The 15335-nt window shown below is 45.5% G+C and overlaps 1 protein-coding gene across 1 annotated transcript; it reads right to left on the reverse strand.

The window, feature by feature from the left end:
* Positions 1–313: 313 nt before the first annotated feature.
* On the reverse strand, positions 314–14917 carry sp4 (sp4 transcription factor). The gene is made up of 7 exons (XM_080443032.1): positions 14268–14917; positions 13834–13904; positions 12504–12830; positions 10306–11443; positions 8597–8795; positions 5486–5685; positions 314–3486 (listed from the first exon to the last, which is right to left on the reverse strand). The coding sequence occupies exons 1-7, from the start codon at positions 14272–14274 to the stop codon at positions 3197–3199; spliced, it is 2232 nt and encodes a 743-aa protein (XP_080299158.1). The 5' UTR covers positions 14275–14917; the 3' UTR covers positions 314–3196.
* Between the last annotated feature and the right edge of the window lie 418 nt (positions 14918–15335).

Below are 15335 nucleotides of genomic sequence, written 5' to 3' on the forward strand. Positions count from 1 at the left end.
AGTCACGGAGGTGAAACCACATTGTGAGCTTATAAATCTATTTATGGTCCGCGGCAGCGTTGTACGACGGAGCATAAATAGTCGTGTTGTCGTGTTTCGCTCGCCGGAAATAACTGATTTTCAACTAAATAAGCACGTGACTCATCGTTTTTTGTTTTATTTAGTTTAACTAAACTTCTTTTGGCAAAAATGTGATTCTTTGTGAAAATCAGACATTTGCGGTGAGAGACACTATTGTACGATTATGTATAACTTCAGATCGACTGTGTGTGCGCACGTGTGTGGTTGTGACTGGCTCTGGGACGTTATTGGATTTGGAGTCTAGCCTCTTGTTTTTTTTTCTTCCAAGTTGCGCACTGGATAGTGATTAGGTCGTCCCACTATCATAAACACCCTAGTGCTACCTGCGCACACACACACACACACTCCGACACACATACACCCCCCTTCCCCAATGGTTACTGTTGTACGACAGCTTGTGTTAAGGCATTGTAGCACATCGGTCACGTTCCAGAGATGGGTGGAGTGTGGGGTGGTGCGAGTGGAGGGCAACGGGGTGGGATGGGGGCGTCTCGACTCCGGAGCATTTGCCATAGCAAACATCGCCGACAGTGCCGACATCGAACGAGAGCCAGCGGGTTGACCTATCAAATACCATGCAATGGTAACCAACTAACCACTCATTATAAACCTTACCGAAAAAATAGCATACAGACTCGTATTTCACATACAGATGACAAAAATAGATTTTGAGCCAGTTACGGGGCTCAAAGCCCGGACACAGGAAGCCACCCCAGGGTGTTTTTTTGGAACAGACATAAGCGTGCATTCAGACCATAGATAGCACTGTTCTGAGATGTTTGACCCTTAACCTTTTCCTCTACCTGCGGACAGCTAAAACTGGCTTGTTTTTTAGTATCGAAACAAACGAAAGATTTCCCCCAGCAATGTAAACATGGTTTCACTAGGATTGTCATTAATTATAGTATTGCTTTCACTACACAAACCAAGTTGTAGAAAGCTAGATTGTTTTGCTCTATAGAAACCTTTTTAACCCCCCACCCCACCCCAACACACATACAAACATACACGACCACTGCGCCTCAATAGGAATGCATCATTTACGTATAAATCTTTTCTTTTTATATGTGCTTTTTTCCAACTTTTTTTCTCCTTCTTCTTAAGATTTATCCCATTATTTTTTTTATTTTTTTTCAGTCCTTCAATAACAGTTAATGCATTTTCTGGTCTCTTAAGAAAACGTCAACAACACCTGAAACTTGACCAATGGGCTGAACCTGAACTGTGGGCACAAAATTCTTCTGATCCGCTTCACTGCAGCACAAGGACGCAAGCACTCTCTCTCTCTCTCTCTCACTCTCTCCCTCAGTCGATTAGTCTCGCAAGCCAGACTGTTGCCTCCCACAATTTTCAACTGCTTCTGTCATAGTCTGGAGCAGGGGTCTTCAACAGGGGGTCCGGGACCCCTAGGGGGTCCTCAGAGTTACTACAGGGGGTCCGCCAAATCTTTATGTGATATGATTTTTCTTTTTACCTTAACCACTTGAAACCTAGCATCCCTTTTCTGAGGAGAACTTTAGCCAAAAATAGCCGATCTACAAGCTTGTAGATCGTCTATTTTTGGCAAAGAGTAGTAGTGTAGAGGGAAAAAAGAGCAGACCAAGTAAACAAAAAAAGTATAATCTTAAACACAATTTTATACAATATAGAGGGGGTCCCTGCTTCATCTGTCTCTCAGCTAGGGGGTCCTTGGCCTCCTCGCCGTTTCGTCTTTGCAGTCGTGCAAATTTATCCTAATATAAATTAAAAATAATCAATCGATAAATAATAAGCATATATAGTTTGCTGCTTATCAGAAATGGAAATTCTAAAATAAAAGATATTTGGAAAGAAATATTTTCGAGAACAGAAATGACGAACAAATGACAGCTTCCGTTCTCCGCTTTCAGGGATGTGTAGTTCCAGACTCTATATAGCATTCGGAGATTGTGGAATAGTTGTCTGGCTACGCAAGACTATCAGTCGATCAATCTCATGTATTTTGCACACAGAGAAACCATACAAATAGTCCTGTCACAATTATTACATAATCGCCCGATTTCAATTATTTGAGATAATCGCAACTATCTCGCATAATCGAGATAATGGTTTCCATTCATCTGTTGACAAATGTTAATACATTTTCAAACATTGTCAAAAAAACAGTGGAAACAGCTGATCTATTAGATCTATGGATCGGCTATTTCCACAATTGTAATTTTTTTTTAAAACTATTAAATTATTATTATGAAAGTATATGTAATTTCTTTGTATATTTGGCCTGTGCAATTTTTGTTTAAAAAGCCTAAAAGGCAAGACAGAAATGTAATGACATTCTTATGTTCCATTGCTAAAAAAACACAATTCAATTATTTGCACGACAATTAATCGTCACGTAGAATTTCATGATCGTGACAGGCCTACACACACACACACACACACACACACACACACACACACACACACACACACACACACAGTCCCAGTGCTGCCTCTGTCCCCTTGCTTGATCAGCGCCAAGTCTCTCCAGCATGATTGACCATCAGCGCCGGTCCGAACTTACTGTACCAAACAGGAATATGTCATTGTGCATAGAGATAAGATTTAATTAAGGTTTGAAAAAAGAAAAACATCTCTGTGTGTTGGGTTTGTTTCCTTTAAGCCCCGAATTTATACTTGGTAGCGCGCCCGTCGTGTCGCGCACCAAAAACGACGAGATCTAACAAGCTCAAGCTTGTAGATTTGGCTGTTCTTGGCAAGCAACACCCACGCGAAACGTTAAGTATAACTCGAGCTTTTAGAAACCAGCAGGTACCCCTTGACTTTGTGCTAGTCTATAACTTTGTTGCCCCTCCCCCACTTCATGTTTCTTTTTTTTTTCCATAAATGCCAAGCTAATCTTTCATCGTACGCGTAGGCTAGATCTCTGCTGTTATTATATGTTAGTCGTATTTATTTATTTAGATTCTTGATGTTTTATTATATTCTTTTCGATTTCAGTTCATCACGAGTCTCTTTCGAGTCCGCTCTCGTGAAAGAACGGCTAAAAAAAAGGAAATCAAATAAAAAAAATCAACCTGTCCTCGTCGACCTCACAAGCCTTAAAAAAACAAAGCCTTTCAGCCGATCAAAATCTCTACTCAAACTCCTCCTGTTCTTCCTCCTCCTCTTCCTCCCCCTCCAGGTGGTTCGAGGCGGTGGGCGTGGCCGGGGCGGAGTCCTCCTCCTGGGACAGGGTCGCCACGGTGACGATGCGGGGGGAGGAGCTCAGGCCCTCCTCGGGGGCGTCGTCCTCCAGGTCGTCGGTGGTGATGATTGCCACCGAGGCCCCGCCCTTCTTGTTCTGGTGCGTCTTGATGTGCTTGGAGAGGTGGTCGCTGCGCATGAAGCGCTTGGAGCACTCGGGACACTCGAAGCGTTTCTCCCCTGGATGTGTGTGAGTGAACCATGACGAGAGGGAGAGAAAGAGAGAGATTGTGAAAAAATATGGTTTTATGGCAGGGGTCTTCAATGTTTTTCAAGCCAAGACAGGCCTATTAGTATATACAGTAGCTGAGAGAGAGAGATGAAGCAGGGACCCCCACAACATATTAAATTTGTTAAGTTTTAACCCATTAAGGCCTGAGTCCGATTCTTAAAATGTTTTCTAAATCCTAACAGATTTTTGAAAGAAATATAAAAAATTTTTTTTTACGATTTTTCAAAAATAGCAGATCTACAAGCTCATAGCGCGGCACCGAGTGCCGCGCTATGAGCTTGTAGATCTGCTATTTTTGAATAGCCAAAGAAATCTAAAGTGACACAGATGCGTTCCAGGTCTTAAACATTTAACCACTTACTTTGTAAACTTGACCTTTGGCTTGGTACTTGGTCTGTTCTTTTCCCCCTGTACACCAAACGTCTTTGCCAAATCCGATCTACAAGCTCACAACGCGTCGCGAGCTTGTGGATCTGCTATTTTCACCTAATGTTCTCCCCAGAGTAGGGAGGCGAGGGTTCATGTGGTTAATATAAAAAATTAAAAGAAATTGTCGAAGACCCCTGGTTTATGGCTCATTTATGGTTTGTCGTTTTGACGTGTTTATCATCACATCATATCATAGATGTAATATACGCAGACGCCGCATCAGCCGGTGGATCCTACGTACAGTACGCCATATTGGCAGTGGAACTTGGCAATGACTCCACTGCAAAAAAATATGCCTGAGTTGTACACAGTACCTGAGACCAAAACCGTTTTCTGTTGAATAAGCATGACTGTTACTATCTACATGTATGCTACTGTACAAAATCGGTTGAGAATTCAGCGAGTCATGCAACTTGCCGTTGCCCATATGTGAACAGCAGCGGCCTAATGCTGTATCCTTGCTCACCCTTGTTGATGCAACACGTCTTTCATTTGAAAATACAGGTCACTAGTTGAAATGCTATATATATATATATAACGTAAATAGTAGTATAAATTCAAGATGCTGGCCTCTGGTACCATGTGCTGGCTTATGATCAAATCCTGTTGTCAGCAATTACTTCCTTTTATAGACGTGTTGACTCCCACAACTTTGCAAAAATGCTTCTGCCCTAACAGTCTGTATTTCGGAAATGCATAGAAAATAAAGCAGATGTCCCGCCCCCACCTCCTCCCCACACTTCAGTTTTTGGCCTGTGCAGTCGCTTAAATAACTCCTACTCGAAACCAGATTAGTCAAAACTATCTAGCAAGCTGCTATAGGATCACTTCTTAATTTAGTCGTCTTCATTCCCGGTCTCCTAGTGAGGACTCTGTTACTTGTTCGTCTGTAAAGTCACTGTGAAAACGTGAAAACCCCTGCTCTAGGACTTTCAGATGACTGGGTAGTTGTATTGTAACTTAGATGGTACAGTTTGAACAATACACGTTAAGAACTTTTTATATTAGTGACAGTAGTATTTGAGCTATCTATTGAAATGCTATTGAATCGTGTCAGAACTTAGTGAATCAAAATCAAATGGGGAAATCTTTGTCAACAACCAGTCCTACAAAGCAGTCATGACACCGGCCTTACCCCTTATGCCTAAACAGTTTTGCCATTTTTTACTATTTTGAAAATAATTATTTTATCGTTCAAATAGCCTAACTACAAGCTCACAACGTGTCGATGTAGATCGGCTATTTTAAAATGTTTATCAAAATAGTATAAAATGGCTATACTGTACATTTTAGGCATAAGGGGTAAGGCAAGAAAGGGCCCATAGATTGCAAACATTTGTCTTTGCATGTTTCATTTGTACACTCTTGGGAGTTACGGACCTGTAAGGGTCCATTTGGTTCCTAACTATCAATAATTCTTCGGGGTCCCCGGACCCCACTTTGAGAACCACTGCTGTACACACAGCAGAGCCTCTGACTGTGGTGGTCTGTACGGTACGGTACGTTGCGCCCCCTGACCTGTGTGTGTTCTCCGGTGTCTCTGCAGCTCGTCGCTCCTGGTGAACCTCTTGCCGCAGAAGATCCAGTTGCAGACGAAGGGCCTCTCCCCGGTGTGCCAGCGCAGGTGAGCCCTCAGGTGGGACGTCTTGCCGTACACCTTCCCACAGCCCTCCATGTGGCAGATGTGCTGCTTCTTCTTCGAGGGGTCGCCACTGTTCCTGCAACACACACACTCCTCATATAAATGCGTGCAGGCACATTGTCCGATTTACAGAATCAGGAGAGCGTTGCAAGCAAATAACCTAGCAGCTGCTTTGTACTCTGTCCCTAGTCTCGTGAGCCAGACTGTTGCCCTCAATTTTCAAATGCTTCCCTCATACAGTCTGGAGCAACGGAAGCTCTGAAAATGATCAAGCGATAAAGCGGATGTGACGCCTCCTCCGGACTTCCATTTAGTCTTCACAGTCGTGCAAATTTATCCAAATACAAATCATCTAAGCATATATAGGTTGCTGCTTAGCAGAAATAAAAAAAAATTATGTAAATATATTTTAACTCATTGAGTGCCATTAACGTGTTTCACGTGTTTTTACCGCTATGGCGCAACGTGCCAATGACGTGTTTGACGTGTTTTTGAAAAAATAGAAGAGAACACTTTTTTTTTTCTTTTTTTGAAAAACATGTTCTAGACCCAAGATATCATTATCTGAAGATTTGCAGCTCCATCCACTCCTTGTTTAACGTATAACTGAAAAAGGCTGTATCTCGCTTCCTAAGCACTTTTCTTTTACTTTGAAAAAAACTCTGGCACTGGGACAACATAATATAGAAATATTTTTTGTTTATTCGTTTTTGTTCTTTTACATACTCATAGGTAGTACAATTGAGTGCCAGAATTGCCAAACGTTTAAAAAAATAATAATCTGGCACTCAATGAGTTAAGATATATTTTCATGAATGGAAATGACCAACGGATTTCGGGAGGTGTAGTTCCAGACTCTATATAGCATTCGGAGATTGTGGAATAGTTGTCTGGCAACGCGAGACTACTCTGTCTCCAAAACTCCTCTTTGGGATGTCTGGCTAGCTTTACCAATGCGCTATGGCAATGGCTGTTACCTCAATTCCAGCCAAGAAAACAATTTCACTGCAGGGCAGGTGATCAACAACAGACAGGCTCTGCAGTGTGTCAGTGTGTTTGCCTTGCAAACCAGTTGATGTGCCTATCCGGGAACACATCTGTGTCATTTTAGATTTGAGCTATAACCATTATTTCTTATACGTTATACTATGAGCGTGTATGAGCTTGTATATCTGCTTTTTGAATAGCCAAAGAAATCTAAAAGGACAGATATGTGTTCCCCGGATTGAATGGGACTTAGTATAAGTAGAAAAGTCATATTAGCATGATGGGGCTGGAAAGCTAACGTAGACAGTAGAAATACCTTCTCCTTGACATTGCCAAGAAGTACTTTGATTTGATTTGGGATAATACAGCAGACTTGTTCTCTTTGCCCCGTTATGAGGACTAGAAGGCATCTACCTCTGGCTACCGCTACTACCATAATTGGCATGGCTTTCTAAACACTTGGACCATTCATGTCTGCTGTTTAGATGACGTTGAAATGTCTATGGTCTATTAGGCGAAACCAGGCAAAGGATAGCATGCTGTCTTGGTGCTCTAAATCTAGCACATTGACTGCAGGGGAAAAAATAAATAGTAGCTCTAAAAAGGCTTCGATTTAGTTCGGCATTTAATACACATTAGTGTCTGTTGTCTGGGGACATTGACCGCAAAAAAATGTGGGAAACCAGTTACGTTGCTGCTGTTTGGGAGCACATTTATGCAAATAAAATGATTCAATCTTTTTCATTTTATGTATGAAATACTTTGGAGAAAAAAATTGAATTGTTTAAAAAACGTCTTTTTACTTTATTAAATCTTTTGAAATATATATATACTTTTGAAATCGGAAACGAAAAAAGGGGACATTTACTCGCGACCCATAAAAATTGGTCCACAACCCACATAATGGGTCCCAAGCCATTGTTTGGGAAACAGTGGTATAATGCATTTACAATGCAAGTAATTTAGTCAGGGGCCAGGGCTGGGCTTTAGTTATCTGCACACGCACACGTGCTGTAGTGCTCCTCTGAAACAAATGTTACAAAAATGTCTCCGATTCTTTCTCTCTCTACCTCTGCATTAACATTTTCACTGCTATCACTACTGCTAACACAATTATATACATATTTATGTCACTTTCCCTTCTAATGTCATTTAAAATGCCAAAAATATGTGATGCAAAAATAACGGATGAACAATCTGTGATCCATTTGGTTCCATTTGTACACTCTCAGAGTTGTGGTGGTCCTAGAAATTAAAAAGTTTGAGAACCACTGGTATAGTCATTGTATAGCAGATGTGAAGCCCACATACAGTACCAGCTCTGACAGTGTGATTTTACCACTGGGGTAACACTTGCTATGCATCCCATGTCTATGATGCATTATAAACATACTTATTATCTATTATAACTGGCTTATAACACTGTATAACTATAGTTATAAGAACTCATTAATGCTCCGGTTCCAAATGTGATGGAACTAGGGGTGTGCCGATATATCGTCCCGCGATATATCGCGATACGTTTTCGTGACGATATGTATCGTTTTGGGGGAAAATAAATATTGTTTTGAAAAATATATAAATGTTTTTTTTAATTATTTTTTTACAATAATAATAATCAGGCATGCAAACAGCCCCGAGGTGAACAGGGTGACAACATGTTGTTTTTTTTCGGGTCAGGTGTCACACTATTGCCCTATTTGGTTTCAAAACGGCTATTGTAGCTGAAAAGCTTGCAAGTTTGCATGTCTGAATAATGCAAAAACAGAATTATTTGTTTGCATTTGCTTTTTTTCTCCCCCATATATTTTCATAATAAAAAAGTGCGTATCGTATCGAAATCGTATCGAAGTTGTGAGCCCAATATCGTATCGTTTCGTGAAATTAGTGTATCGGCACACCCCTAGATGGAACCGATTCCGGGTTCCTCAAATGTTGGATCCGGTTCCTCCGATTCCGGATCCCGACCCTATATCCTCATGTGAGTGTGTGTCCCATACCTCCCCTCTCCATCACGGCAGTTCGGGCAGGAACAGGCCACTCTGCGAAGCCTCTTGCTGGGAGGACCCTCCTGGTCCGAGGAGCTCTGGACCGAGCCCAGCTGGTCCGGGCTCAGCGACGACCCCGGCACCACGTTGCCCAGCGTGACCGTCACCGGCGACGACTGAACTTTGATCCCGTCCTGACCCTGTGGTTGACCTGAAGGAACGGAGGGACAAGGTGATCACGAGTCCAATTTTATCTCACATTTTACTTCATACATTATTTTTGTCCAATACTTGTTTTCTATATTGTACGTCGTCTCTGTCGGGTGGAAACCTCCCAAAACTGTTACAGGTTACAGGATTGTTTTCAGGATTCAAATTTAGTAGCAAAAGTAGCAAAAGTAGCAGATCTACAAGCTCAAAACGTGGCGCTTTCTGCTACTTTTGATGCTTTTGTGTGAAGCTCTATGATCAAGTAGGGGCATTCATTTACAAAAAAAACACAAGTTGTAAGCATTCCATAAATTGCCGCGATAGAAGATGGGAGACTGAATGTATAGATAAATACAATATATAAATAAGGGTATGTATGTAGGCACTGCATAACTTGCTGTGACAGAAGATGGGAGAGTGAATGACAAGCATAATCAGTACAGCAGTATAATGTGAGACATGATAATTTCTATGTTTTACGCCACTGGTTCTCAAAGTGGGGACCCCCCAGGGAGCCTTGATGGGGTTCCAGGGGGTCCCCCTGCAAAATGTGTAACAGTTTAAAGTAACACTTAAGCCATGTTATTTTATTTTTCAGGCTATTTGAAAACAGCCAATCTACAAGCTCACAGCACATTGTGAGCTTATGGTGGTCCCTGGCAAAAAAATAAAGTTTCAAAATGGGGGGTCCGTGGCCAAATGCATATCAAGTTGTGGGGTTTTACCATGAAAATGTTTGAGAACCACTGTTTAACACGCTGATTAGTGATTAACAACCAGTATAGAAGTTCAATACTGGTTGTTAAAGGAGAATTTCGGACAAATTAAGTGTTATCTTTCATGTCTCGTTACTCACCTAGCGACGTAAAAAGTGGCGTTCTTTTTTTCCATATATTCCCCTGTCGTCATTTTTTAAACCCCCTCCGTTGTCATAATGGGAGCGCGTGGGTTAGTGAAGTTCGTCTATTATAACCGATGCAATGTTATTTTTTTCTCTACTACGATTCATTGTAGAGTCTCATGATAGTCAAACATGCGCTGAAAATTCCTGCGAGCCTGCCGTTAATGGCGAACGATTTAACACTGGTTGCTTGTTTCCAGAATCTGGCAACACAAGTTGCCAGGTTCTGGAAAGAAACAAGCATCCATATATGGAAAAAAAGAACGCCACTTTTTACGTCGCTAGGTGAGTAACGAGACATGAAAGATAACACTTAATTTGTCCGGAATTCTCCTTTAACTTGAAGTCTGCCACTATCAAGGTCTGACCCTGGCAGGGAGGACCAAGGTTTTTCCTTGTACATGCAACAACAACAAAAAATGGGGGTCTTTTCTGCCTTTATTTTGTATAGTAAGTGAAGATAGGACACGAAACAGGGAGAGTGACACGCAGCAAAGGCTATCAGGCTCGGGAATCGAACCCACAACTCGCAGTCAGGCTGCATTAAAGCCTACACGTGGGATACGCCTTTACCACTAGGCCATTGGCGCCCCTGACAGTGTGATCTTACCCTGTAAACTGGTGATGGTTAGCGGGACGCCTTGCATCTGGACGCCTGCTGTGCCCAGCCCTGCGATGCTGACCGTCTGCACCCCAGACCCCGGGTTGATCTGGGCCGCGCTCAGCGTGAGGGGAGCCCCGCCAAGGGAGAGCAGCCCCCCCTGGCCCCCTAACGTCGCCCCCCCGCCCATGGGGGCCAGGGTCATCTGCTGGGGCAGACCCCCCTGCAGGGACATGCCGCCGGGCAGCTGCAGTGTCTGCCAGGTGATCGCCCCGGAGGGCGACAGGGTGGGCGTGCGGATGAGGACCTGCGCCTGGTTCTGGAACGCCTGGATGGGCTGCAGGGTCTGCCCCGGGGCCAGCTGGATGGTTTGGAATTGCTGGGGCTGCTGCTGGCCCTGGGGCTGGGGCTGGAGCTGAATCTGCTGCACCACCTGGTGCCCCATCTGGCCCACGATCACCTGCTGGATGGTGCCGGCCGGGTCGGCCTGGCTCTGCAGCCCGTTGGCCTGGTTCTGGCTCTGAGAGTCCGCCTCTCCGCCCTGGGACTGGCCCTCGGCCGTCCCGCCCTCTGACCCGGCGGAAACCAACTGCGTCCCGTCCGACAACCCGTCGCCGGCGGCGACCGTCGTCGTGACAGTGTTTGACCCAACGGCGGACACTGCAGTCGTCATCAGCTGGTTGCCGTTGGCGATGGAGAAGGTGCCATCGGCCGCCTGGATGAGCTGCACAGCTCCCCCGCCTCCGATGTTGTTAATGACGGGCAACTGCAGGGTCATGCCCCCGAGGTTTATGGGTACTGTAGTCATGAGGGGAGACTGGTGGGAGCCCTGCAGAGTCTGCAGCTGCATGGGGAAGGACTGGGCCGGGCGGATCTGCAGCGGGACGCCCTGGTTGGCCTGCTGGAGGACGGCCTGGCCCTGGTTGGAGGTCTGGATGAGCTGGACCTGCTCCGACAGGCCGCCGATAGAGGCCGTCTGGGCTGGGCTGATGTGGATCTGTTGGCCATCGGCGGTCTGCAGGTGGGGGATGACCTGGTACTGGACGCCGCCTGCCCCCGCACTGGGCATGTTCTGGACCTGGATGATCTGAAACTGCTGCTGCTGATTGCCAGCTATGTTGTTAATGTTCCCACCCACCATCTTCAGCTGCCAGAACGGAAGGAAAGGAATAAAGATTTACTGATGCATCAAATCAAACATATATATTTCTTTCAAAATGAAATCCAATTTATTTATAAAGCACATTTAAATGCAACTCTTGTTGACTAAAGTGCTGTACAGAACATGAGGTAATAATCATGGACATAAATGAGACTTTTTGCAATAACACGCAAATAAACCATTATTAAAAAAGTTAACAACAGAAATCAACCATATCAGGGGAAGTGGAGGATGTATAAAAGAGTCTTGAGCCTGGACATACATACAGCTTGTGGAAATCTCACTAACCACCATACAAATGCTTGTGCATTTCGATTATAGCTGGTAAATTAAGCCTGATTTATGCTTCAGCGACAATGTGTCAGCCTGAGCCGACACAACTTTGGCAGCAAAACGTCTTCGTCCACAAAAAACAAGCAGGCCTAGTAGTAAGCATCGTTGCCACAGCAACCTTTTTGCTGTTTCAGCCATCCAATCACAGCTGCGTGACACTTGATGATGGTGTCTGTCTGCTGTCTGTTAGTTATATTATATTATACAGTAACTAACGCAAGTGTGGTGGTTGGAGGGTGTCTCCCCGCTCTTCTATCGAGACATTTAGATCATGTGGTCAGGTAGGACCATTACTGGTTAACAAGAGGTATTGCATGAAACTCAAATGTAAAAACTCGCCTTACCAAACATGCTGGCTAAAGTAGCTGCGGTAAAGAGATGTCCGCACACAGCTGTAGCTCTGATAAAAAGTTGACGTTTTCATTGCTTTTAAAAGTCAAAAAAATCTTTATATGGCTCTGTTGCACTTCACTATGTAAAATGTGCTCTAAATCAGCACTGAAGGTTTCTGAAACACTTGCAATTGTAGCCTCCAATAAGGTCATAAAGACCTATTTTCCATATAAAAGCTAATCGTCGACTAGTCGCATTAAACTCCCGACTGTGATTCGACTAGATAAATCCTGATTCGGGGACAGCCCTAGAATCCACATGACTGAAATCAGTCGTGGCTGCCGAGAACTTTAATCCATGCGTTTCGCTCCAGTCTCACCTTGCGTCCACCAGGCGAGCCGTCATTGGCCACGGTCACGGGCTGATTGGTGTTCTCCTTGGCCATGGCGGGCGCCGTGGTGATGATCTGCCAGCCGTTGCCCGTGAACTGGGCCGGGACGAGCTCCAGCTGCTGGGACACCAGCGCCTGGCCCCCGGACGCGTCCACCACGAACTGACCCCCCTGGAACTGGAGCTGTCCCGCCTGGACCTGGATCTGTTGTTGGGCCCCCGCCGCCTGGAGCCCCTCCGCTCCCCCACCCTGCTGCCCTCCGATCTTACTGCAGGTGGCCGCTAGCAGGGCCAGTGGAGAGGGCTGGGAGGAGTCCTAGAGGAGGAGAGGTGGGGAAAAAGGGATGAAGTGGTGGTGAGGAGGAGGGCGAGGGAGGAGGGGGGAGAGCGAGGGGCAGGGGTAGGCGGAAGCACACACGGAGATCACATGTGCATGCACAAATAGAGAGCAGCACGACATGCAAGTGGAAAGAGCCAGAGAAGGACACACGCCCACAGGTCACATTATGCACACATACAAGTACACGCACACGCACACACACGCGCGTCACACACACACAATATACATTCAAAGTCAGGAAGAGCAAGAGAGAGAGAGGGGGGAGGGGTAGAGAGAGAAAAAAAGCAGTGTGTGAGAGAGAGAGAGAGAGAGAGAGAGAGCTGTCAGTGTAAGTGGGCGGTGAAACAGGAAGCGAGTGGGTGGGTGTGTGAGAACCACATTTTCTGTGTTCTCAGAGCGGTAGGAAGAAAATGCCTCCTTCTCTCTCACTCCTTCTCAGTAACCCCCCTTTCAAAAGAAGTAGGTCGCAGGCAAATATTTAATGCCCCACACCTCTCAAGCGGTGCGTCCCGTATCTCGGCGCAAACGCAGAACACAAGCAAACATGGAAAAAATAATAACGGTGCAGCGATTGCCCATCAGACACAATCGTACACGGCGGGCCAGACCGAGAATTAAATCTCAAAGCTTGTGAGTGCTGTGCAACCGTTGAATTGAGTGGCCGCAGGCCCGTGAACAGGAATGCCATTGTCGTTTTAAAGGGACATGCCAAAGCCGTGGTGGGCCTTTAGCATAAATCCATAGGCGAAAGAAAGGGAAACATTCTTAACGCAAGGCAGACAATTCAAAGTACAGTGACAGCCGTGTAAGCCCCATTCACGACACTGGGGCTGGCTCTCTCAGTCTCAGCAGAGCTGCCTGCAACAGAAGCAGGAAGTGGAATACACCAGAGAAACGCCCCCAGTGCTGCCTGGGAGGCAGAACATTTCTGGCCTACAGGCAGGCAGAACAACTGTAATGAACCCTTTCTTTGCATTACCTGTGATCCAGAACTTTTCCCCTTTTTTGATGCTTTCCCTCCTTCAGTTCCTGATGAGTCCTTCTTCGAGTCTGTAAAGAAGAAGCAATAAGGAGCTCAAAACATGTCAATGTTATTATTTCATAGAAGGATTTTTCTGCTCAGTGTCATGTCACCAAATGTGCGTCTTTAATAGCCAGTGACAGTAATGGCAAAAGCAAACATAATATGGCCATGCAACATGCAAGGTACTCTTAAGTGGACTGAGCCAAATGGGATACAATGCAAATATTACACAACAAAGGTGATCAATAAGGGAGATAAAAGAACTAAATATCCCAATAAGCTTAAGCTCATCAACATCAACATCAAAGGGCTTGAAGACAAGTCTTATCTGTCAGATGGGGGGGTTCGAGAGGGGTGGAGACGGGAGAGAGGGGGGGGAGGGTACCTACCACTCATAACGCATTCATATACCGAGAGAGAGAGAGGTGTAGTTCACGGTAGGGTAGAAGAAGGCCGGCCGGGTACGATGATGACGGGAGGACGGCCTATATTTTCCGCGAATGGTTGGCGCTGGGGCCGTGGTGGCGTATCTCCCCCGTTTGACGACACCACCCACCCGCCAGGAAGGGCGGTACCAAAAGCGGCAGGCAACAATCAGACAAGCCCTGAATAACGGGGGGGGGAGAAAGAAAGTCCCGTGTGTGTGTCGGCAGCCGGGTTACCGTAACGCCTCACAACAACGGCGCACCGTTACGCCTCACAGCCCGGCGAGGGTTGTTTGTAAGGGAGACGACCGGCATAGAGAGTCCATAAAGCGACACCTTTGCGTTTTGCAGAATTATTATTAAATCCACAGCGGAGTTGGCAATGTGCGATCGCAGAGGCCCACCCACTTCCATTTAAGCATCAGGCCAACACCCTCCTCCTCCTCTTCGGCTCCCTCTCCTTGTCGACACAGTGTTTCTCCCAGCCGCCCGTCGTCGCCAGCCCTTCATGCAAAAAAAAAAAGCTAAACGTTATCAATATCTCTTATTTTGTGCGTATGGTTTTATTCTTGCACAATTTCATTTGGAAGCTAACAGTAACAGAGAGAGATAGCTGTGGCTTGCTTTTTTTTTTGTGGGCGGACGCGCTCCTCCCACATATTCAGATTGGACGGCAGGATTCAGCGTGCGAGGGTCGAGATGGGAGTTGTATTTTGGCGAAGCCTCGCCTTCACGAGTGTGTCGCTGCGGGAAGGGACTACGACTCCCGTGGTGCACCGCGGCGGTTTCGGTCGGTTTAGAACGGTGCGAGGTTGTAGTCATGTTGGTGTGAGAGGCAGAGAGAGGAGAAGAAGGGCGGTGACCAGTGTGTTGTGGGGGTTGGGCTGAACGGGGACGGGAGGCGTGTGTGTTCTCTCTCGGCTCGTCATCACGAGGGTCAGTCTACGAGAGCCTTGATAAACAACAGAGCACTGTGGAACTGCCTGGACTTGTATTAATGACCTAGTAAAAAAGAGCGCATATATATATATA

This window comes from Gymnoscopelus braueri (genome assembly GCF_963280865.1).
Source record: "Gymnoscopelus braueri genome assembly, chromosome: 11".
In the NCBI taxonomy this organism is placed as follows: Eukaryota; Metazoa; Chordata; class Actinopteri; order Myctophiformes; family Myctophidae; genus Gymnoscopelus; species Gymnoscopelus braueri.